The sequence below is a fragment of the Sturnira hondurensis genome, unplaced genomic scaffold (assembly GCF_014824575.4).
Source record: "Sturnira hondurensis isolate 20B ecotype Veracruz unplaced genomic scaffold, ASM1482457v3 Scaffold0004474, whole genome shotgun sequence".
Lineage (NCBI taxonomy): Eukaryota > Metazoa > Chordata > Mammalia > Chiroptera > Phyllostomidae > Sturnira > Sturnira hondurensis.
In genome coordinates, this window is record NW_028077105.1 from 2,853,257 (window position 1) to 2,876,557 (window position 23,301).

The 23,301-nt window shown below is 44.0% G+C and overlaps 1 protein-coding gene across 2 annotated transcripts in view; it reads left to right on the plus strand.

Annotated features, from left to right (window-relative positions):
* The first annotated feature begins 1,026 nt into the window (after nucleotides 1-1,026).
* The window catches only part of IFNGR1 (interferon gamma receptor 1), a 28,728-nt gene continuing 6,453 nt past the window's right edge, over nucleotides 1,027-23,301 (plus strand). The window contains exons 1-5 of one of the 2 annotated variants that reach the window (XM_037045665.1): nucleotides 1,027-1,206; nucleotides 11,498-11,612; nucleotides 12,510-12,673; nucleotides 14,229-14,398; nucleotides 16,420-16,600. In XM_037045665.1, the coding sequence (XP_036901560.1) occupies nucleotides 1,125-1,206; nucleotides 11,498-11,612; nucleotides 12,510-12,673; nucleotides 14,229-14,398; nucleotides 16,420-16,600 (712 nt within the window). In that variant the 5' untranslated portion in view covers nucleotides 1,027-1,124. Of the gene's footprint in view, nucleotides 1,207-11,497; nucleotides 11,617-12,509; nucleotides 12,674-14,228; nucleotides 14,399-16,419; nucleotides 16,601-23,301 lie in introns of both variants that reach the window. The other variant, XM_037045666.1, reaches the window with a different exon arrangement.

Genomic DNA, 23,301 nt, shown 5'->3' on the forward strand with positions numbered 1-23,301 from the left:
ATGATCTAGCTAAAAATTCCTCTCGAGTTTGCGCAGTACTTTCATATGGTTTTTCTCTCTAAAATGTTGCTTAACGCTGGTGTATCGTGCATTCTTTCATCCAACAATTACTTATTGAGTGCCAACGGTTTCAGTCCTATAGATCCTGAGAAAATAAATATCAATATGCATATTGTAGACTGCAGGGGAAGGTACTAAGTGCCGTGAAAAAATTAGTAAGCCAGGATAAAAGGAAAGGAAGGTGGCCTGTAATTTCAAATTTTTGCAGAAGAGCATGATAAGCAGAGACGAAGCAGGTGAGGAAGTTAGCTTTATGCACATCCACTGTGGCTGGATAAGAATGGGAAAGACGGGTAGTTAATAGCATATGTGAACGCGGGCAGATCTCATGAGAAGCTACTGAATAAATTGCTATTTGATATTTAGTTGCTGCAAAGATAAATACAAGCTGTTTCCTGCCACTCTTCCCCCCTACTCCCCACCCGGGCCAGGAATAATGTAGATTTTGGCCAAGCCAAATTGACTTGGGCTGTGGAAGTTTGCACAAAACATTTCACCAGTGAAGCTTCAGGTTCCTCAAATACAAATGCAGGGATTAGAGAAGGCACGTAAACTCTTTCTGTTGTAAACCCTCGGGTTCCCAGATGCGTTGACGGTTACATCTAACGCAGTACAATGATTGTGGCTGGGTTGTGTGGCCTAGAACAAAGTTCTGCAACCCAAGGATACTGAGGATATAGGAAGTCGAATCTCAGGACGCGGTGCCAAGATGAAAAAAACCTTTGGACCCACGTTCCGCACAATCCCGTCATCCCAGGAGGCCAGCCTCTCATTGGGTTCTGGTTCTACTCTCCCGCCCACGATCCAGTGCGGTCCGCCCAGCCTCGCCCAGGCTCTCCTCTGGCTGCTCCTCGCGGCCTGGCTGCTCCTCGCGGCCCCGCCCTCGCCCCGCCTCCCTCCTACAACTGGCCTGCGGGGGCTAGTCCCGCCTCCGGCTTCACTGTCCACCCCCTGGCTCGATGGGGAGCTCTAGTCCTCGGCGGCGGAAGTGACGTAAGGCCCAGGAGAGAGGGCCGCGCCGGTGGACCGCCGCTCCAGGCAGCTCCCGGCGTCTCGGGAGCAGGATGGCTCTGCTTCTGCTCGTCTGCATCACTCAGGTCCTGAGCTTGGCTGAGATGAGCGCCGCGCGTCCGAAGCTGTCCCCGGGTACTGTCTCTTGCGGCAGGGCCGTGGCTGGATGGGGGCGGGGAGGGGAGCGAGGAAGCCGCCCTCGCCGGGAACCCCCGCCTGGCGGTGCCGCACCCGCACTGGCCGGGTTCGCGGACGCTCTGGGGCGTCGGGCCCTGTGGGGGCGGCGGCCGGGAAGGCGACTCCGGGTCTCTGCGGTTTGCACTCCTCAGTTCCCTCTGGGCTCTTCTGTTGTTGCAGAAACAACAAAATACGCCTCTCTCGGTTCTTCAGTTCTTCTCATTTATTTTTTAAACGTGTGGGTTTCTTGGTCAGCATTTGTAAACTGTGGCCACAGGTCTTGACTTGTGGCCACAGGTCTTGACTTAATACTACACTCTTAGGGGGAACCCAGAATCCTTAGGGATGGTAGCGAAGTGGTTCTTTCGCTGGCTGAGAGTTAAGTGGCTGTCACTGGCCATCCTTGCCTACAGTGTGAGCCGGACTTGTCAGGTGGTAAGTCTCTTCGCGTAGCTCAGTTCCTGGAAGCAGTTTATTTCTGCCTACTTATTGAGATTTCCCAGGAAACAGATGCTGAGAATACGCTTTTCTAAAGCTCGGTGTAATGGTGATTTATTCGGACCTCTAATAAAATCAGTAAACCCTTCAGCAAAAGGAATAAACCTAAAATATTAGAGACTCCATTAGTCTTGAGTGTCTCCTCGGGGTCCACAGATAGCACTGGTCCGCAAGGGGTCAGGGAGGCCCACCTCCATCATTCTTAGCAGACTGGCTCTGAGGCTCTGTATTCGAACTTACTCCGTGAGCTCCTTACTGTGTTTTAGGTGTGCCGCATCTATAGCCAGCTCTCCTTTGGCTTGTTCTTTAAGAGTCAAGCAAACACATAGTCATAGTCTTTGGGGAACGCATTGCACCAGGTATTGGGAATACAAAAATGGGAGTTGCATAATTTGTTTTCAAGGATCATCATTATTTAGCTAGCGGTTAAGTGCTAGCTAGGCACTATTGTTTTCCTCGCATCTCATTTTCAAGGCAACCCTATAAAGAAGGCGCTCTTGGTATCTCCATTTATGCACTAGAAACCGAGGCACTGAAAAGTCTACCCAACTTGTGGAGAAGTCACCTATGCACAGTGGGGAGCCTGGCATTTGGGCCCCAGGCTCCAGGTTCTTAACTACTCGGCAAACTGCTATTGACAGTCAAGTTCGTCATCCGTAAGAGTAGCTGTACTACGGAAGAGCTTGAACATACAGGTACCTGGCTCTGACCAGGGGAGTCAGAGAAGACAACCCCAGAGTTGGACCTGGAGATTACAGAGAGGCTTGTTGTGCAGAGAAAGAGGTGTGAAACAGCATGTTGAATTAGTGGAATATTGAGCATTTTATTGAAGAATATGTGTGTGAGGTGGAGAAGTAGGAACCAGTTAATGAAGTGCCTTGTCATGGTCACGTGTAACAACAAGGGGTAGAAACACAGCTTTGCCTGACTTAGGCAAAAAGAGGAATTGATCAGCTCAGGGGTTCTAAGCAAGAATTTAACAGAAAGGTAGAGATGCCAGCCAGGCCTCAGAAAGCTGAACCAGGAAATCGAACTGCCAGGACTCTCTATTTCTTATTACTGACTCTCAGCATTGACAACTTTCCCTAGTTGGCAGCAGTCGTGGATGTTAATAGCTTTTGAGCTTTGAAATTTTGCAGCTTCTTCCACCCTAACAAAATCCCAAGCAAAGGCTGTGATTTGCCCAGCTTGGGTCAGGTGCCACCTTAATCAGGAAGTACATTGTTTCAGAGGATGGCAGTAGGGGAGTTCCTAGAAGAGAAGGAGTGTTTCTGAGAGAAGTACAGGTGCTAAACTAACAAAAGAATATGCTCAGTATACCTTGGTCAAGTCAATGGGCAGCCATTGGGTTATTTTAAGAGGAGAAATGATTTTTGTGCAGGATTAGATGTGCCACTTAGAAAAACCATTCATCTGGTAAGGGAGTTTGAAGGCAGAATCAAAGAAGGGAGTCCAGTTTGGTAGCTGCTTAAGCCTGGGAGGAGTCGATTAGAGGAGCAGTTGAAATGGAGAGGACAGTTGGGCAAACATATAGCAGAAGGCTGAGCCAGCAGGACTCAGTGACTGGATGTGCAAAAGAGGAAGAGGGTGACTCAAGTTCCTGGCAGAGTGTTAAACCAACTGTCAGGCTCTCCCTTCAGAATATAGGGCCTTCCTGAGCATGGTACCTCTCGTTAACTGCACTATTTCGACATTCTTGAAGCAGGCCCTGGGAGTAGAATTGCCTGCCCCTCCGCCATGAAAAGATCTGCTGTAGCCTTCTGTACGCCAGCATTTTGTAAACACCGCTGTTTCTCAGTGCATTTCCAGTACAGTCTCATCTGGTTTATCCAGTGCATTTCTCTAGGTTCTATTGTGTTCTCTCTGCTTTTAAAGTTAGTTTAAAATGCAGAATCTTCAGAGTATAGGAGGAAAACCCACAGGGCCGACCTGCATCAGCCTCACAGCCTCACTGACTCCTCAGTGCCTGGAACTTAACACACACTCAGTGTGTTAATTCTTATTAGTGCCAAGTTTGACTGTGTTTGGAAGTTCATCTTAGATGAGGGAAACTGGTAGGAAGAGGGAAACAAGCAAGGGATTATAGCCAGAGTGTGAAAAATCCAAATGGCTGAAAATATATTACAGTTATGGTCTTTCGTTAATATTTCTTAAGTGCATTTATAGGGAAAGTAAGTCCGTGTGTGCCATGTAATATCTAGTAGTACTTCACTTTTCAGACACTTTACATACTAAAGTAGTGTATATATTTTAAGTGAATCAGTGCCTCCTAGTGGTTAACTTCTTCCAGTTTGATCTCCCGCTCTGAGTATTATCTGAAGACACTGCACTTGAGCATGAATGCGGGACTGTTAACTCACCTTTTCCACTTTCTCAGTTACGCTTCTACCCAGTCTCTGACTTGAGGATAATGCTCTGCATGTGTTGAAATTTTTCATTACTTTCTTTAGATTCTGTTTTTATTTATTTCAGAGATTCGAGATATTTAAGATAATACATTTTCATTATACTTAATGAACAAATACTACTAATAATTTTCTTTCTCATTTTATTCTAATTCATGATTCATATGGACTTTGCAGTTTCCACATTTCAGTTCTATATAAATAAATACCTAAAGAATTAAAGAGAAAAATAACCCATTTAAAGAGCTATCTTGTAAAATTTGGCAGCACACAGCAGTAATGCAGTTGTTGTATGAACTAGATGAGTAATTAATGGTTCCATTGTAATGAATGAGAATGAGAGTTGAACCAGAATTAAATGAATTTCTGACAGGAAGAAGTCAGTTTACTTATCATTTTCATATTAAGGAACTGTCCATTCTAAATGTGCAGTCTAAAGAAATGATTTAATTTAATGCACTGTTCAGATTTTGCAGTGGCCACCATTTAATTGAGATAGTACAATAAATTGGGCAAAATTACTTGGAGCAGGTGCTTGTGAAGTCATCAGGAAACAACCATCTCCAATTCCTGTTTGTATATGGAGGTTATTTCCTCCTTACTTTATTAGACTGTCATAAAAATAACACTTAAGCAGCTTTTTTTCACTTCTCTTTCCAATAGCAAATATATTTTAATATAATGTTTTAAAATTATATTTTACTGATTACACTGTTACAGTTGTCCTAATTTTCCCCTTCCCCCCAGTACCCCCCTCCCTCAGGCAATCTCCCCACCGTTGTCCATGGGTTATGGTATAAGTTCTTGGCTACTCCATTGCCTATACTGTAGTTTACACTCCCATGGCTATTCTGTAACTACCTGTTTGTACTTCTTAATTCCCTCACCTCCTCACCATTCCCCCACACCTCCCTCCCATCTGGTAACCATCAAAATACTCTCTGTATCCATGATTCTATCTTTGTTCTTCTTGTTTGTTTATTTTTTTAAGATTCAATTGTTGATAGATTTGTATTTTTTGCTACTTTGTTGTTCACAGTTTTGACCTTTTTCTTTCCTTATTAAAAAATCAATGAAAGTTTACATATTGTCAAGACTTTTTGTAACTTCTCTAAGCCTTTGTTTTGTCATTGGTAAAAAAAAAAAACATGTATAATAATATTTCCCTCATAGGGTGGCTGTGTGCTTAACTGAGATGACGCATAAAAAAGTTGAGCACTTCCTTTGTCATGTAGGAACTTTCAATAATATGCATCATTATTTTCACAAATATATTTTAAAGTATTAAATTATTTAGTTACATCTGAGAAATTGTGTTGAAAAGAAACCTCATCCAAATCAATAGGAGAAATTTAAATAGTCTCAGCAGCTAACTTGTTCTTCTTCGTTTTCCTTCCATAGACTAAAAAGGCCTATTTTATTTTTCTAGTTCCTAAATTATTTCTCAACTTAGAATGACTTAGTCCAAATTAGTCTTGAGAAATGACTTACTGCCAGAGACTAGGTATGTCTCTTCCAGTTAGAATTCATTAGCATGCCAAGCAAACACAAGCAGATGAAGTTGAACAAACAGGCAAGAGTAAAACCCTGTGGTGTGCTCAGGTCAGAGTGGATGAGCAGGTGTTTACTGGGTAAGCCTCCCTTGGTGGTGGTTTGAGTGAAAGGTCTGGGGGGATGGGGTTAGTTAAGTACAAGTTCACTATAACCCACTATCCCATATGCCTGTCTCTTTAAAAAAAGAGAGAGAGAGGAAAGAAAGTATTTCATTCACATCTGTTGCATCACATCTGGGCTCAATATTTTAAAAGATGGAATGAATGATAAAACCAGAATAGGTCCCCAGACAGACAGGAGTAGGAGAAGACCGCCGGGGGACTGTGGTTCTTGGCCCAGCTGAGGAACTCTTACATAGAAGGTGAAGTAGACTTGAAGGCTTTTTGGTGTCCTCACTCAGAGCCTTAGTTCTGAAACTTCTGCAGGTACAAGAAAGTCATATGGGGGTGTAATCTACAATACGATGACTGTAGCTAACACTGCTACATGGTCCATTAAACATTTTTGGTTTGGTTTTTTAAATTTTTTTGTTTTTTTTAAAGATTCTATTTATTTGTCTTTAGAGGGGAAGGGAAGGAGAGAGGGAGAGAAATATCAATGTATGGTTGCCTCTTGTGCGTCCCCTGCCAGGAACGGGGAACTGGCCTGCAACCCAGGCATGTGCCCTAACTGGGAATCGAACTGCGATCGTGTGGTTCGCGGGCCTGCGCTCAATCCACTGAGCTATACCAGCCAGGGCCCATTAAACATTTGTTAAGAAAGAGAATAGATCCCAGATCTATCACAAGTTCTCATCACAAGGAAAACATCATTTGTTTTTTCTCTGCCTTCTTGTAGCTGTATGAGATAATGGATGTTAACTGAACTTACTGTGGTTACCATTTTGCCATGTATTTAAGTCAAGTCATGTTGTATGTCCTAAACAATGCCATATGTCCATATATCCCAAGAAAACAGAAAGAAAAAAATAAAAAGAGAAGAAGTTGGGAAGCATTAAGAAAAATAGCCATTTTACCAACATTATAAAACCATTCAGGAGGTAGATTGTGAAAAATATATATTCTGAAAAAAGCGAAATAGTCTTGATTTGATATTTTTCACTTTTTTTTTCATCTGGATTTCTCATGCCATTTCTCGGGTTGCACTGTAAGAAGAAATCTCTGTGGAAATATCCATGGCCCTGCATCTTCAGTTTGGGGGTGTTAGGTTTTTTATCTGCGAGTTACTCATTCAGGAAGGGGTCTGGATGCTTTAACTTGGAGCATTTATTTTTGAGTTGTGGTGTCAGGTGACTTCAAATCCACAAAAACAGTTTACTCACTGGCCCCTTTATTCTGGCCCTTCCACTTCTTTTTACTGCTCAGTTTGTCCTTCCCATAGAAAGGTTGGTAAGCCAATTGTGGAATGTCGTACTCTGTCTATAGAGTACAAGGAGGGACCCCCCCCAAAACCTTGCAATTTATTTATAAAAAATTGCATACTTATTTGTACGTGCTTTAAACTTCTGTCGCCTACAAAGTACTCTCCATTTGGTGCAATACGTCTCTTGAGACTTTTTTCCACTGCTCAAAACAGTTCTTGAATTCGTGCACTTTGATGCCTTTCGGTGCTTCTACTGTTTCTTGTTTCACCTTTTTCACATCAGCAAAATGTTTCCCTGTGAGGACTTTTTTTCATCTAGGGAAACAAAAAAGTAACTCCAGGAGAGATGAACAAGATCAGGTGAATAGGAAGGGTGGGGCACCAGGGTCATGCCGTTTTTGCTCCAAAACTGCTGAACACTCAGCATGGCAGGGGCAGGTGCACTTGTAAATCACCCATCATGACGTGGGCAAACACTTTGAAAGTGTCTTCAAAATATTTTCGCTGAAGTTGAACACAGCCTCTCACAACAACACCAACAGGTACAATGATAGAGATGGATTCCTAGAACACTCACCTAATGGGAGAAGCCTGTACTACAAGGGGCCTGCCCTCCAGAAGATAGTTCTGTTTTTTTGGAGTCCCCCTTTGTATATGGGCAAAATTAACACCTTACCTGACAGATGAGGAAATCTGAAATAACTAGGAGTATAGCAGAAAAGAACACAGATTTCTTAATGCCTCACCAGGGCGTATTTCTCTTATTAGAACCAGTCCACTTGATATAAACCTGAGTAATCACCATTATCGTCTAAGGTGCTTTAAAAAGTATGCTTGTAGCTCTCAGAATTTCTGAGGATGATAAGTTATGTTAGGAAGCCACTGAACCTCGGCCATGTTGCCATTCGTTGATTTACTTTAATTATAAGTAAATCATGTTTCATAGAGTTTTCCTTTTTGTATTACATTAGTAACTGTATCTAATACCTTCATGTTTATTCATATAGAAAGGAAGGAAGGGAGGAGAAGCAGAAGGGGAAAGGAGGAAGGGGGAGATGTGTGTATGTATGCATTTTCCTAGGATTGGCGGACAATAACCTTTTACACTGACCAGGAGGCAATGGGTACTTTTAATAACCAGGTTACAATTTTGGTGATGTCTGATGAAAAGATGTTCAAGTGACTTAATATGGCTCACATCTTACTAATCTAAGTTTTCTGAAATTGTGTAAAAGAGCACATGGATTTGTTTTGTTAAAAACCCCGCACACCCAGAGAGCAAAATGTGGACGAGATAGGAACGGGCAGGGGCTCCTTCAGTCAGTCTGTAGGTGTCCCTTCTTGCACCATAGAAAAGGTACTGAGGGCGTTTCATAGAACTGGGTGTGGGGTTGAGAGCGGAGGAGGTGATGGTATTTTAGAGTAAAATTAGCCATCTCTGGTGTAGCCAGTTCTTCTCTAGACATCGAATACAGCCTGTGGCATCATTTATAGAAAATTCTAGTGATTGAGGATTATTATTACAATAGGCAATGCATTTCTACATGAACAATGGTGTGGGAATTGCCTGAGGGAGTTGGGGTGTTGGGTGGAGAGGGTTAAAGGGGGGAAAATTGGGACAACTGTAATAGCGTAGTCAGTAAAATATAAAAAAGGAAAAAAGCTTCTCTATGGACTTTGTAAAAAAACAAACAAACTCCTAAAACATAGGAATTTATTACTTCATGTTAGATTTGTGTTCCTCTTATACTACAGTACTGCTTCAGTAATTTAAAATGAGTCAGAACTTTCCTATACCTTTTTCAAAAAATTAGAAATCTCCCAATTTAAATACTTTTTTATTTCATTTATTATGCCATTACAGTTGTCCCATTCCCCCCTTCATTCCCCTCCACCCTGCATATCCCCTCCAACCCACATTCCCCCCCTTTAGTTCATGTCCATGTGTCATAAGTCCTTTAGCTTCTACTTTTCCCATACTACTCTTGCCCTTCCCCTATTTTCTCCCCACCATCTATGCTACTTATTCTCTGTACCTTCTCCCCCCTTCTCTTCCTCCCACTCCCCTGTTGCTAACCTTCCATGTGATCTCCATTTCTGTAGCTCCCATCCTGTTTTAGGTATCCACTTAGTTTGCTTTTGTTTTAGGTGTGGTTGTTAATAACTATGAGTTTGCTGTCCTTTCACTGTTCATATTTTTTATCTTCTTTTTCTTAGATAAGTCCCTTTAACATTTCCTATAATAAGGACTTGGTGATGATGAACTCCTTTAACTTGACCTTATCTGAGAAGTGCTTTATCTGCCCTTCCATTCTAAATGAAAGCTTTGCTGGATAAAGCAATCTGGATGTAGGTCTTTGGATTTCATGACTTGGAATACTTCTTTCCAGCCCCTTCTTGCCTGTACAGTTTCTTTTGAGATATCAGCTGAGAGTCTGATGGGCACTCCTTTGTAGGTGACTGTCCCCTTATCTTTGCTGCTTCTAGGATTCTCTCCTTCATTTGAATCTTGGTTAATGTAATTATGAGGTGCCTTGGTGTGTTCCTCCTGGGTCCACCTTCTTTGGGACTCTGAGCTTCCTGGACTTCCTGGAAGTCTATTTCCTTTGCCAGACTGGGAAGTTCTCCTTTATTATTTGTTCCAATAAGTTTTCCACTTGTTGCTTTTCCCCTTCCCCTTCTGGTATCCCTATAATTCGGATGTTGGAATGTTTAAAGATGTCCTGGAGGTTACTAAGTCTCCTCATTTGTTTGAATTCTTGTTTCTTCATTCTTTTCTGGTTGGATGTTTCTTTCTTCCTTCTGGTCCACTCCCTTGATTTGAGTCCCAGTTTCCTTTCCATCACTATTGGTTTCTGTGCACTTTACTTTATTTCACTTAGTGTAGCCTTTATTTTTTCATCTAATTTGTGACCAAAATCAACCAGTTCTGTGAGCGTCCTGATCACCAGTGTTTTGAACTGTGCATCTGATAGGTTGGCTATGTCTTCGTGGTTTAAAAGTATTGACTCTGGGACTTTGATTTGTTCTTCTGATTGAGCCATTTTTGTCAGGTATGAGTGGCGGAGCCTTAGGTGTTCACCAGGGCGGGGCAACCCAGTGGCTGGGTTGTGATGCTGTATGTGAGGGCGGGGTCAGAGAGGGAGGGCTGGCGCTTGTTCTGCACTCTCTTGAATTTTAGTCCCCTCTGCTGCTTCCCGCGAGCCAGCACCTTTTCAATTGGTGCTTTCAGGCTTTATTTCCCATTGCTGGGGCCCTGGGTTGTGCGTTCTGTCTTGCTGCCCGTTTTTGCTTAAGTGTTTACCAGGGCAGCACAACCCAGTCTCTGGGTTGTGACGCTGTATGTGGGGGCGGGGTCAGAGAAGGAACAATGGTGCTTGCTCCACTCTCACTTGGATTTTGGTCCCCTCTGCCGCCTCCCACAAGCAAATTGGGCTTTTCTGGTACTGGTTCCTGGGTGAGTGGGCTTATGAACGTTCTAGGACCTTGTGGGTCTCTCCAAGGAACTCTCTTGTGAGGCTGGGAGCTTCGCCTGGCACCTTGACCCCTGAAAGTTTTTTAAGACGGTGCTTTTGGGCTTTATTTCCCTGTGCTGGGGACCTGGGCTGCAAGGTCTGTCTCACTGACAGTTTTTTGCCTGGTTTATCTGCACAAGAATGTGTGTTTGTGGTCAGCCAACCACCTTGCGCGTCTCATTGGCTTTGCTCAATTTGTCCCCGCACTGGGTCTGCCAACCACCGCCTCCTGCTGCCGGGACCCCTCTCCGCTGGCTGCCAACTCCACCCCTCTTACTGGTCTGGATGAATGGTTCCTTGTTGTCCGACTTTGGTACAGTTCAACTTTCTGTCTGTTCTGGGTGTGCTTTTGTTTCTAAATCTTTGTTGTCCTTAAATTTAGTTGTGCTAGGAGGCACAGTGTCTCTACCTATGCCTGCATCTTGGGTNGGGCTTTTCTGGTACTGGTTCCTGGGTGAGTGGGCTTATGAACGTTCTAGGACCTTGTGGGTCTCTCCAAGGAACTCTCTTGTGAGGCTGGGAGCTTCGCCTGGCACCTTGACCCCTGAAAGTTTTTTAAGTCGGTGCTTTTGGGCTTTATTTCCCTGTGCTGGGGACCTGGGCTGCAAGGTCTGTCTCACTGACAGTTTTTTGCCTGGTTTATCTGCACAAGAATGTGTGTTTGTGGTCAGCCAACCACCTTGCGCGTCTCACTGGCTTTGCTCAATTTGTCCCCGCACCGGGTCTGCCAACCACCGCCTCCTGCTGCCAGGACCCCTCTCCGCTGGCTGCCAACTCCACCCCTCTTACTGGTCTGGATGAATGGTTCCTTAAAAATGTATTTTTGTGTTTGGTTAACATGGCTTCTTATAAGGTTTGCTAATGCTAATGTTAATCTCTTACTATTGTTTACTTAACTTTTTGAATCTCTTACAGTGCCTGTGCCAACCAATGTTACTATCGAGGCCTATAACTTGAATGCTTCTGTGTACTGGGATTACCCCACTGTGCTGCAGACACCAATTTTTATGGTACAGGTTAAAACCTACAGGTGAGTATTACTCTCTTATTCTTTTCATTCTGTTTCTGTGTAGGTCTTTGCACATTCCATAACTGTCTGTGCTCCCTTCCAGCATCCTTCCTTCTCATGTGGCAAAACTTCCTGAACTGCTTGTAGATTTCCGGAAGTGCTCACTAAGGATGCAGATCAGTTCTCTTCAGAGTGCTTCTTGCCCCTTAGTTCTTGCTGTGAGAATTGCGGTAGACAAGTAGCACTAACTTCCCAGATTTTAAAGTACAATAAATAAAGCTTAGAGTTCTGTGTTAAAAGTAATGTCATCTTACTTCCTATGTAGTATATACTTATTGTTGAGTAAAAAGATAAAAATTTCAAAAAAAAAATGTTGACAAGTGTCAGGAATCTTCGTGATGTGTTGGGTTCTATAATTAAGTAATGATGTATGTGCAGGGAAACTGCAGTTTAAAAGAACAGACTCTTTTTTAATCCTCACCCAAGGACATTTTTTCCTTTGCTATTAGAGAGAGAGAGCGGAATATTGATGTGAGAGAGAAACATTGATTGGCTGCCCTCTTGTACACACCCTGACTGGGGACCAAACCCACAACCTCGGTAGTGCCCTGATCGGGAATTGAACCTATGACCTTTTGGTTTATGGGACAAAGCTCCAACTAAATCACACCAGCCAGGGCTAAAGAGCAGATTTTTAAAAATTACATGTGGAATGTGGTTGTACAGATCTTGTCATTTGAATTGAGCTGCTTAATTATAAAGAAATGTGTAGTATTTCCAACCAAAGAGTAAGGGTTTCCTTCCTCCCTGTCCAGCTTCTCCGTCCTGTTCTTATTTAGCTCTTTCTACCAGCTCTGTGCTAGGAACAAAAAGCAAAGCATAGACAGAGATGTGTGTCTTTATTTTCCTTCATTTTAGGACAGGAAAATGGAACACTGTTTGCAATACCTCTCATCATCAATGCAACATCTTTCCTATGATTGATGATCCAATAATTTCTGCCTGGGCCAGAGTTAAAGCCAGAGTTGGACAAGAAGAATCGGCCTTTGCAGAGTCAAAAGAATTTATTTTGTGTAGACAATGTGAGTAGAATGTATACACATCTAAATTTTAAATTTGAGAGTACTTAGACATGTCTTCCATATATATATATTTGCTTTTATTAGCAATTGCTAAAAATTTATTATAATGTCCAAGAAACATTTGGAGCAATTTAGGGAGTCCTCATTTTCCTCTTGTTTCAAGCCCCAAAAATAGGGCTGAGGTGCCCATCACTTTGCCCCTATTAAATGATTACATTTCCACTCCATATAAATATGCATATCAGTGCTGTCAAACTAGACTGCACTGCCCTTCCCCTCCCTGTCTGTCATTTCTAAATTATGTTCCCTGAGGACTTTGGTAGCTGCTCTTAGCTTTCCTCTCTACCTTAAATCCTCAGGGCCTATGGGGATTTTAATACCAACTTCATACATTCAAAAAGTATCAGAACTTTATAATCTCTTCAATCCCAGTAATTTTAAGCTCTTCGTGCTTCCAGCATCCCATTGCCATAGTATACCCAATCGTTATCATCACTTCAAGCTCCAGAGTCTTCAGGGCTAGTTCCCCTTTTCTGACTAACATCCTACTTTGTGGCTCTTAAATACACCCTCATTCCTGAGTAAAAGAAGCCTTCAGTCACCTGCCTCCCCCCAGGCTTCTCGTCTCTCAGTGCCGTGCCCTCCAGCATCACTGCCTTCCTTGTTCTGCCTTGCGCTTCCTCACTTCGACCACTACCTCCTACTGCTCCTGCTTTTTGGACTGTGCCTACTTGGTCTCTTCCACAGCCCTTTCTGTACTTGCCCTTGAAATAGTTTTATTCCCCAAGGTCACGCTTTTGTCATCTGTTAACTATACCCTTTGCATGTCATGCTTTCCCCACATCGATTTGTTAAAGGCATACTGTATGCCAGAATATGATCTAGGCCCTCAGGACACATTAATGAATAAAAACAGACTTTCCTGGCACACAGTAGGTATACAGTAAATGTGTGAAGAACAGTAAAATGATTCACTAACAAAGTCCCAAAGACACATGATAAATATTTGTTGAATGAATGAATATCTAATTCTGATTTTCACTATATAAAATTGAATGCACTTAGCGAACTTTTATACAGCCTTCATGCCAGCCATTCATAGGTGCTGGAGATAAAAAGCAGTTCTTTGAGGGTTTAAAAATAACTAAAATGCCTTTTCAGAAATGTTTCTTAGAAAACCATTTTTTAAAAATCTACAGAATCAAAATGAAAGAAAAATAATTTAATAGAGCTTCTAGTGTGTCAAGGTTTTGTTTTGTTTTTAACCAAGATTCATGACCAGCTGTCTTTCTATAGGATTCAAAATGAATTTAAACTGTTAAAGAGGAGTTTATATTAGATAAGAATACTTCATGACTGAAAAGACATAGTAAGCATTTTTTTATTAAAGATATTTAGTATATCTTCCAGATCTTTTTTGAATGGTTTAAATATGGTGCTGCTTTAGAACAGCAACAAAAAGGGTGGGTTGATTGATTTTGGTAATCTTATAAAATGTACTATAAAGTTCCAGGGCCAACTAATGCTACTTTTTTTCTCTTCCCGCCCCCACCAGGGAAAATTGGACCACCTAAACTGCGCACCAGAAAAAAGGGAGACCAAGTCATTGTTGATATATTTCACCCTTTAGCTAGTAACTATGAGCAAGAGCTGGAAGACGACGAATATGGAGGGCGTTGTGACACATTCACGTACAATGTGTATGTGACAGTGAATGGGACTGTGGTATGTTTTCATTTCAACTTTTTCACACTGGAAATTTTTCTCTCATTAGCATAAGTTGTTTATGGAGTGTAAGAAAGTCAAATGCGTGTGAAGTCAGGTAAGAAGTCACGATCCTAGGTTTTACCCTAGGTTTCACTCGGTAAGAAAAGTGAAACAATGTATGTAAATGCCGTTGGATGGAATTGGTGGGGGGGTTAATCACTAACACTGCCCAGGTGAACGCCTTTACGTGTTTTTTTTTTTTCTGTGCCTCTTATAGCAGCATAGCCCCAATCTAGGATATTAACCTGCATATTTTCATTTCTTAACTGGTAAGCTGAGGATAATTTTAATCTTCCTCATTGGTAGTAATACAAAATCCCATGTATTTTATTAAATATATAATATATTAAATATTAAAGATATATATTAAATATATCTAATTGGAATCAGTGTTTTTGAGAGAAAAAGCTAATGGTAGTGCTGTGGGTATATCATTACATCCTGGCACTGGTTATGCAGACCATACTTTTATCAGAATCATTATGTTCCATCCGTTTGCCGTGGTGCTGCCTTTCCTTTATCTAACAACACCTGCTGAGCGTGTGCTCCGTGCCTTCTGGGCACCAGGAGAGAGCGGTGAAGAATACAAACAAAACTCCAGTGATAAGTGCCATGGAGAAAAAAAGCAGGGAAGAGAGTTGGGCAGTGGGGTTAGGGGCACAGTGATTTTCTGTAGGGTGGCAGGACAGACCTCCCCTGCTGGATGAGGCCTTACTGGAGCAAGGGCTGGCGGAGCATCATGGATGAAGATGGATGAAGATGAAGGAGAGTGGTTCAGACAAAGGGCGTGGCAAAGGGGCGCTGGGCATGTGAAGGGAGCAGCAGGTCTCCACCAAGTGTGGAAGCAGATGTGCTCAGAGAGGTCATTGGGGGCCCCATCTCTCAGGGCACTGGGAGGATTTGACATTTAAAATTCTAAGCAAGATGTTGCTTTGCACCTCTGGAAAATTTTAAGCGGAAGAGTGACATCTGATTTAGGTTTTAAAACATCACTCTGATTGCTAGCAGAGTTGTTCCTAAAGTGAATATCTAACCACATTACATCACTGCTTAAAACCCTTTAACAAATCACCATCAGCTGCAAAATAATGCCTAAATTCTCCTTCCTGTTAAGGCCTGCAGGCCTTCATGCCTTGGCCTCTTGCATCCTTTCCAGCAACCCTGTCTTCCAATTTCTTCCAGTTTTTATTTTCATTCATGCTTTGGTGAACCACTTCCTGTTCTTAGTTCCCTGTAAGTAGTGTGCTCTTCAGTAGAATGTCCTTCTTCACCTTCTTTGGCAGATTTTTACTCATTCAGTGCTCACTGGAGTATCACCTTCTCTTTGACTTCTTTTCTGATGCAGTGCACTGTTTCCTTTCCTATGGTCTGGTTATGCGTACATAGTTCCATATAGTTGCCCTCTCGCAGTACTCAGTACTCTATTACATTTCTTCCTTATCTCTTCCTTATCTCTTCTGCACCGTATAGTGAGTTATTTGAGGTCAGGTGCCACTATTGTGCCTTTGAGTTTTCAGGCCCTAGCACAGGTGAGCCACACACCTCGGCTGGGGAATGAGGATCAGCTCCCGGAGATTGCTTCTACCCCTTCTTCATATTACTGTCATGAGATTCTACAGCCTTTGCATAATACCTTTGTTATTCTTCCTATACGATGCTTTTCTCTCTCAACAGCTGAGTTTTTAGCATTATAGAAATAGGACTAATGAACATTTGTTGACTTAACTAACGGCAAACATTCCTGGTAGTTGTATTTAAAATTTATAATCCCTGTAAAGAACATTTTGATGGACTCATAGCAGCATGCTATGTCGAAGTAACAAATTGACTTACTATTGGAAACCAGCACTGTTTTCAGACTTGCTCAACATTCATCACATGGGTGTTTTTTCCCCTGTGTTCGGACAACATGAATATGGGGACTGTTTTTTCCAGCCTGAAAGAGCCATGTGTTTTCATTGATTCCTTTTTCCACACAGCTCATTCTGAAGGAAGATGATTGCAATGGGACTTGGTGCCACTTAACTGTCCCAGTGTCCTCACTCACTCCCAAGTACTGTATTTCAGCAGAAGGGATCTCCGAGGCGGAGCTATGGCCCCTTAAAACGGAAAAGTCCAGAGAACTTTGTTTCTCCATTATTGATCACAACAGCGTAGGAGGTAAGTTCTTGCCATTTTTGCCTAAATATAGGGAGTGATAACATAGGATAGTGTAAAAAAAGGAAATTTTCAATTTCAGTAATCTCTGCTTTTCTTACTGATTTTAGAGAGATAGGAAGAGAATGAGAGAGAGAGAAGCATCAGTGTGAGAGAGAAACATCAATTGGTTGCTTCCTGTATGTGCCTCCACTAGAGATCAAACCTGCAACCTAGACATACTCCCTGACCGGGAATTGAACCCACAACCTTTTGATGTACGGAGAGATGCTGCAACCAACTGAGGAACCCAGCCAGGGCATAATCTCTGCTCTTTTAAAAATAGTTCCATTCCTCAGAGAAGTTCAAAATTGCAAATAAGGATATTTGTCAGTCATTAAAAGATACAAAACCAGTTTAGAAAGCCATGTGATAACCTTTTCATGCAAGAAAGATAAAGTAATAAATACATAAAACTGCGCATAAATGTCTACATTTCAGGATTATGCATATAAGTCAATCTTTTCAATATAGCAAGATGGTATATGTTAGATCCACCAACCGCGAGAACAAATGTCGGAGACTTTCAGGGATTCAAAGATGTTAATTTATCGGCCAAGTTTAACCTGCGCAGGGGCGATCCCTCCAGAGACACTGCCCACTGCGGTCTCGTCTGGGATTCGCGCCTAGCGCTTACAGCTAAGTCTTTATATACAGGTCATCAAGCAGGCGTTTTTTGCACAGAGGCAGATTATTGGCTTACAGGGCCCACACGCGAGAAAAAGGGTGGGGTCTGACTCAACTGAAAGGGAAATTTTGAAACTAAACAGATGGCAATCAACTTACAGGTCTCTTCTAGGGTTTCAGGCTCCTTGGGGCTGAGGCCATTGTTCTTGTTCCCAACATTCCCCCGTTTTCTTTTGGGGGGTATGTCAAACCTTTGATTCTTCATCACTCGGGAGGATGGTGTAGGGTTGGGAGAGTACCATTAGCTTAACTATTTCTATTCTCTCCTTGATGAAAGCAAGTACTTTATTTAAGATAATAGGTCCTATTGTGACCACTAATAAGAGCACTAGGAGTGGTCCAGCAATGGCAGATATAAGGGTGGTTAGCCAAGGGGACGTTTTGAACATAGATTCATACCAATTAGAACTTTCTTCTTCTCTATTTCTATCTTTTAACCTTTTGGTGAGTGTTTTGATATTTTCTTTAATTAGTCCAGAGTGGTTAGCATAAAAACAACACTCTTCTAATGCAGCACATAACCCACCTTGCTGGAGGAGGAGGAGGTCTAGTCCTCTCCTATTCTGTAAGGCTACTTCAGCAAAGGAGTCTACTTGGTGTTCTAGATACATTATTTGATCTTGTAGGAGGGATATGTCCTTTGAGAAAGTTTGGGATAATTGCCTGAGGTTGAGCTCCCCTTGTATGAAAGCCCCCGCCCCTACAGCAGCGGAACCTACAATCCCTATAGTGGCTACAATTGGGATAAGCAGTGGGGCTCGTTTGGTGCGCTTAGGGGAGGCAACTAGAAACTCAGGATTTCCTCCATCCAAATATACTTGAGGAATAATATAAGCACTAACACAGAGCTCAGGGTGAGTGGGGACAATGCATTTAAAAATGCCTTGGGTACAGACAAACCATAACCCCTCAGAAGCTTTGGTTATGAAGGGGTTCCCTGAGGTTATTTGCAGGGCCTCTTGATTAAGACAGTAGTCACTATAGTTTGGATTTTTGTCTAGAGTGGAATTTGCTTGGAGGTAACAGGTTCCCCTCCCATGGAACTCCGCAAGGGTGAGGGACCCTTCAGTAACACAGTCCTTCATCTGGTCTTGATCTCGGTCTATGTCATTTGTAAGAGTGACTGTCTTAGGGGCTAATTCTCCTCCTCTGGAGGTGTTGGCTCCTAATCCTATATAAAAAGGCGGCCGGGGACTTAAACATAGCCAGCAGGACTCTGTAATTTCTGGCTGAGTGTTGTTGAAGAATGGGAAAACTTTATCCAATAAATCTAAGGCATAGATTTCTTGGTGATGCGGTCTTTCTAACGGTGGATTAGGAGTGTAGAATGGTGGCTTAGGGCTCTGGTCTTCTAATTCTTCTGACTTTTCAACGGGGGTTACAGGCAACCTGCTCTGACTGGGAGAACTTGTGGTGGATCGTGGTGGCCCCCTTGTAGTGGGCTGTGGTGGCTTTGGTGGGAGACCACCTCCTGCCCCCTTTAGGAGTGACTCAGTTTTCGTAGGGAGCTTCTTTATAGTAAACAGGGTTCCTGGATCCTGTCCAGTAACATATAATCTTAAACCCCAAGTTCTCCCTTTAATCCATTCAGGGTCTTTTGGGTTCTTAATAGTAATGACTGTTGGGTTACACTTATTTTTTCCACAGTCTTGAGGTTTTCCCCATTTACTTTCCCTATCTAAGTTAATATGGGGATCTTTTCCTCCTCCTGGGACCCATCCTCCCTTGCTGACTAAAGTCTCACAACCCCAACTTTTGCAGTAAAAATCTCCTTCCCATCCACAGCCACGGGCTCTTTTCCTCTCCGGTTGTGGACACCCGTAGGCTCCCGTTCTACTTAATTGTTTATTTAAAAATTCTTCTTCATCCACTGGTATGGGTTTGGGGGGAGCCCCTCCTCCAACTATCCCAGTGGATACATAAAGGTTTGAAGTCCCTAACCTATCTGACACTGAGGAATCTTTAAGAGTGTCTCCAAAAAATTTAGAAAAATCAGCTTGTAGGGTTATTGGGCCCACATCCCAAGTAAAATTTTTAGCAATAGCACTTCCATCGGCTGTTCGAATTAGTACCCATTCTCCTCCTTTTAACCCCATATTTTGACCAAACAGGGAACAAAGAATCAGTAGTCTTAGTTGGCAGAAAAAGTCAACTTCAAGGGTTCCCCTGGTTTTCTTTTGACTTGCCATCTCCGGGGATCCTCGTCAGGGGGGTTGGCTGGTTTCACATGGGAGAGATGGATCCAGTAGGGTTTCTCTGCCACTTTAATAGCCGTTGGCGTGCTTAAGAGTACCTGGAATGGTCCATTCCATCTCGGTTCCAGGTTACCCCGCCTGTGATTGAGGATCCACACCCACTGTCCAGGTTCTGGTGGTTCAGGTATTCGGGTGCCACGATCAGCGTCTGATAGAGCTGTCTTCTGAAGGGCTCGCACCTCGCTCCGGATGTGCTGTAGTGCCTGTAAGGACTTGAGGAAGTTGTGGTTAGAAACTTCTATCTCTTCTCTAGTTAACTGAGGCACAAGAGGTATTGGTTGTCCAAATAAAATTTCGTAAGGGGCCCATTTCTTAAGGTAAGGAGTACACCTTGTTCTAAAAAGGGCGAAAGGGAGTAGCTCAACCCAGTTTTCGCCGGTCTCTTCCCTTAATTTCATTATGGTTTCTTTCAAAGTCCTGTTCATCCTTTCTACTTGTCCTGAACTCTGGGGCCTATAGATGCAATGCAATTTCCAATTGATATTTAACTTTGTAGCTAATTCTTGAGATATCTTTGAGACAAATGCAGGTCCATTGTCTGATCCTAGGGCTATGGGAATGCCATATCTGGGTATGATTTCCCTCAATAAAACTTTGCAAACGGTGGAGGCAGTCTCTCCTCGTGTGGGGAATGCTTCTACCCATCCCGAGAAGGTGTCTACTAATACTAATAGATACTTATAACCTGATTTCCCAGGAGTCATCTCTGTGAAATCTATTTCCCATAACTCTCCAGGAGCTTTTCCCCGATACCTTACAAGGGGAGGCAATTTCTTATTCTGCGCATTTACCCTAGCACAAATGCTACATCTAGAGACAATGGAGTGAATAATGTCCCTAATGTTGGGCCCTAAATAGTATTTCTTGACAAGCTGTTCCAACTTATTTTGCCCTAGGTGGGTACTTGTATGAATATCCTTTACTATCTCTCTTATTACTCCTTGTGGCAGGTAGAGTCTGGAGTCGGGAAGTTCTATCCATCCCTGCTGATTTTTCTGCCCCTTTAGTTGTATCCCTTCCTGCTCTTCCTCGGGGGAATACTTAGGATCCGGAGGTAGCGTTGGCTGAGGCAGTAGGGGGAGGAGGTTTTCTTGTTGTCCCGTAGCTGCTTCTTTCGCAGCCGAGTCCGCCAGGCAATTACCTTTTATAACAGGGGAATTCCCCTTTTGATGTCCTTTGCAATGAATGATGGCAACTTTGGTGGGTAACCAAATGGCGTCTAGGAGGGCAAGAATTTCACTGCGGTTCTTAATGTCCTTTCCCCCTGCTGTTAGGAGGCCTCTCTCCTTATATATGGCCCCATGAATGTGGGCTGTGGCAAATGCATAACGGCTGTCAGTGTAGATGTTGGCCACTTTTCCTTCAGCTATCCGTAAGGCCTCGGTCAGCCCTATCAGCTCTGCCCTCTGTGCAGAGGTCCCTGCAGGCAGTGCCCTTCGCCACAGGACCTTATCTCCTGTGGTCACTGCTGCCCCCGCGTACCGCTGTCCATCCTTGATAAAACTGCTCCCATCAGTAAAGAGGGTCGGGTCTGCCTTTTTATATGCCTGATCTCTTAAATCCGGGCGGGAGCCAGTCACTGTGTCAAGGATTTGCTTGCAATCGTGGACTAAAGTGGAATCCGGTACTGGCAGCAGGGTCGCCGGGTTCAGGGCAGCTGTTTTAAGGAACTGAACAGACGGAGGGTTTAATAGTTGGGCCTGATACTGCGTTAGCCGTGCGTTAGTTAGCCACCTATCTGGGGGCGCTCGTAGCACTTGCTCTACGTAATGTTCCCCAATCACCTGTATGTCCTGTCCCAGGGTCAACTTACTGGCCTCCTTGACCAGGGTTGAGGTGGCAGCAAGTGCCCTCAGACATGTTGGCCATCCTGAGGCCACGGGGTCAAGCTTTTTAGACAAATAGGCGACGGGCCTCTTCCATGGCCCAAGCTCCTGGCTCAGCACCCCTAGGGCTACCCCTCCCTTTTCTGCTACAAACAGCTGAAAGGGCTTAGCCAGGTCCGGCAGGGCTAAGGCTGGGGCAGTCACTAGGGCCTCCTTAAGTACTTGGAACGCTTGCCTCTCCTTATCTGTCCATGTGAACTGCTCTTCTTTTCCTCTGGTTAGTTCATGCAGGGGTCTAGCTAGTTCTGCAAAGCCTAGTATCCACAACCGGCAGTATCCTACTGCGCCCAAGAATTCTCGTACTTGCCTTTTGGTGGAGGGCTCAGGAATCTGCAGAACTGCCTGGATCCGCTGGCTGGACAGAGTTCTTTGTCCCCCCTGCAAGTTATACCCCAAATAACTTACAGTCTGAGTCACAATCTGGGCCTTCTTAGCTGAGACTCGATACCCCATCCGCTCGAGATCCTGTAACAGATCTATGGTGGCCTCTTCACATTCTCTTTTATCCTTGGCTGCTATGAGAATATCATCTACATACTGGAGCAGTACGATCGACGGGTGGGAGGAGCGAAAACCCTGCAGATCCTTGCCGAGGGCCTCATTGAAAATGGTGGGGGAGTTCTTAAACCCTTGTGGTAGCCTAGTCCAAGTGAACTGCCCCACCAGTCCATTTTCTGGGTCGTTCCATTCAAAGGCAAAGATCTCTTGGCTCTGGGGCGCCAGGGGAATACAAAAGAAGGCATCCTTCAAGTCTAGGACTGAATAATAGGTATGGGTCGGGGGCAATGAGCTCAGCAGGGTGTACGGGTTGGGCACCGTGGGATGAATAGTCTCTACCCGCGCATTCACCTCCCGCAAGTCCTGCACCGGGCGGTAGTCCTGAGTCCCTGGTTTCTGGACAGGGAGTAGTGGGGTATTCCATGCGGATTGACACTCTCGGAGTATGCCTGCCTCCAGCAGGCGTTGCAAGTGTCGTGCAATGCCCTGTTTGGCTCGGGCTGGGACTGGGTATTGCCTAATTCTAACTGGGCTGGCGGTGCTCAGCAGCTGCACCAGGGCAGGCGGCTGGTGGATGGCCAACCCTGGTGGATTGGTCTCTGCCCATACTCCAGGTATCTTGGTGAGTAGGGCATCAGGGACCCCTGCTCCTTCCTCCTTACCTCCTTGTACAACGGCAAGTAGGTATTCTTCAGACAGTGGGACAGTTATCTCCAAGCTGACCTCTGCCTCCTTGCCCTTGTTCCTCGAAGGGCTCTCCTCACATCTGAAGGTAATGGTGGCCTGAAGCTTCTGCAACAAATCTCTCCCAAGCAGTGGGTAAGGGCAGTCTGGGATAACTAGGAAGGAGTGGGTGATGGTGCCTCGGCCCAAATTAGTAATTCTAGCGGTAGTCCATGGATAGGCTTCTGCTTTGCCAGTCGCCCCAACTATTTTGGTGGTTGCCTTCTGAATTTGCCCCTGAGGTTGTTTCAGGACTGAAAAAGTGGCTCCCGTGTCGACCAGGAAGTCTATTGGCTTACCTTCGACTGTTAAGGTGACCATGGGCTCCTGAGAGCCAACGGGAATGGGGCCCTGGCCCCGTCAGTCTAAGGTTTGGAACAAGACTTCAGGGCCTCGTTTTTGTCCCTGATTGTCTGCCTTCATAGCCTTCAGCTTCGGGCAGTCTCGCTTCCAGTGTCCCTTCTCCTTGCAAAAGGCACATTGGTCCTTGTCTATGTCTGTTCGCCGTCCCTGGCCCTTTCGTTGTCCCCCTTTTCCTTTGGGAGGAGGCTTCTGAGCGGCAATCAAAATCTTGGCAACTTCCTTTGCTCTGCCAACTTCCGGATCATCCCTACTA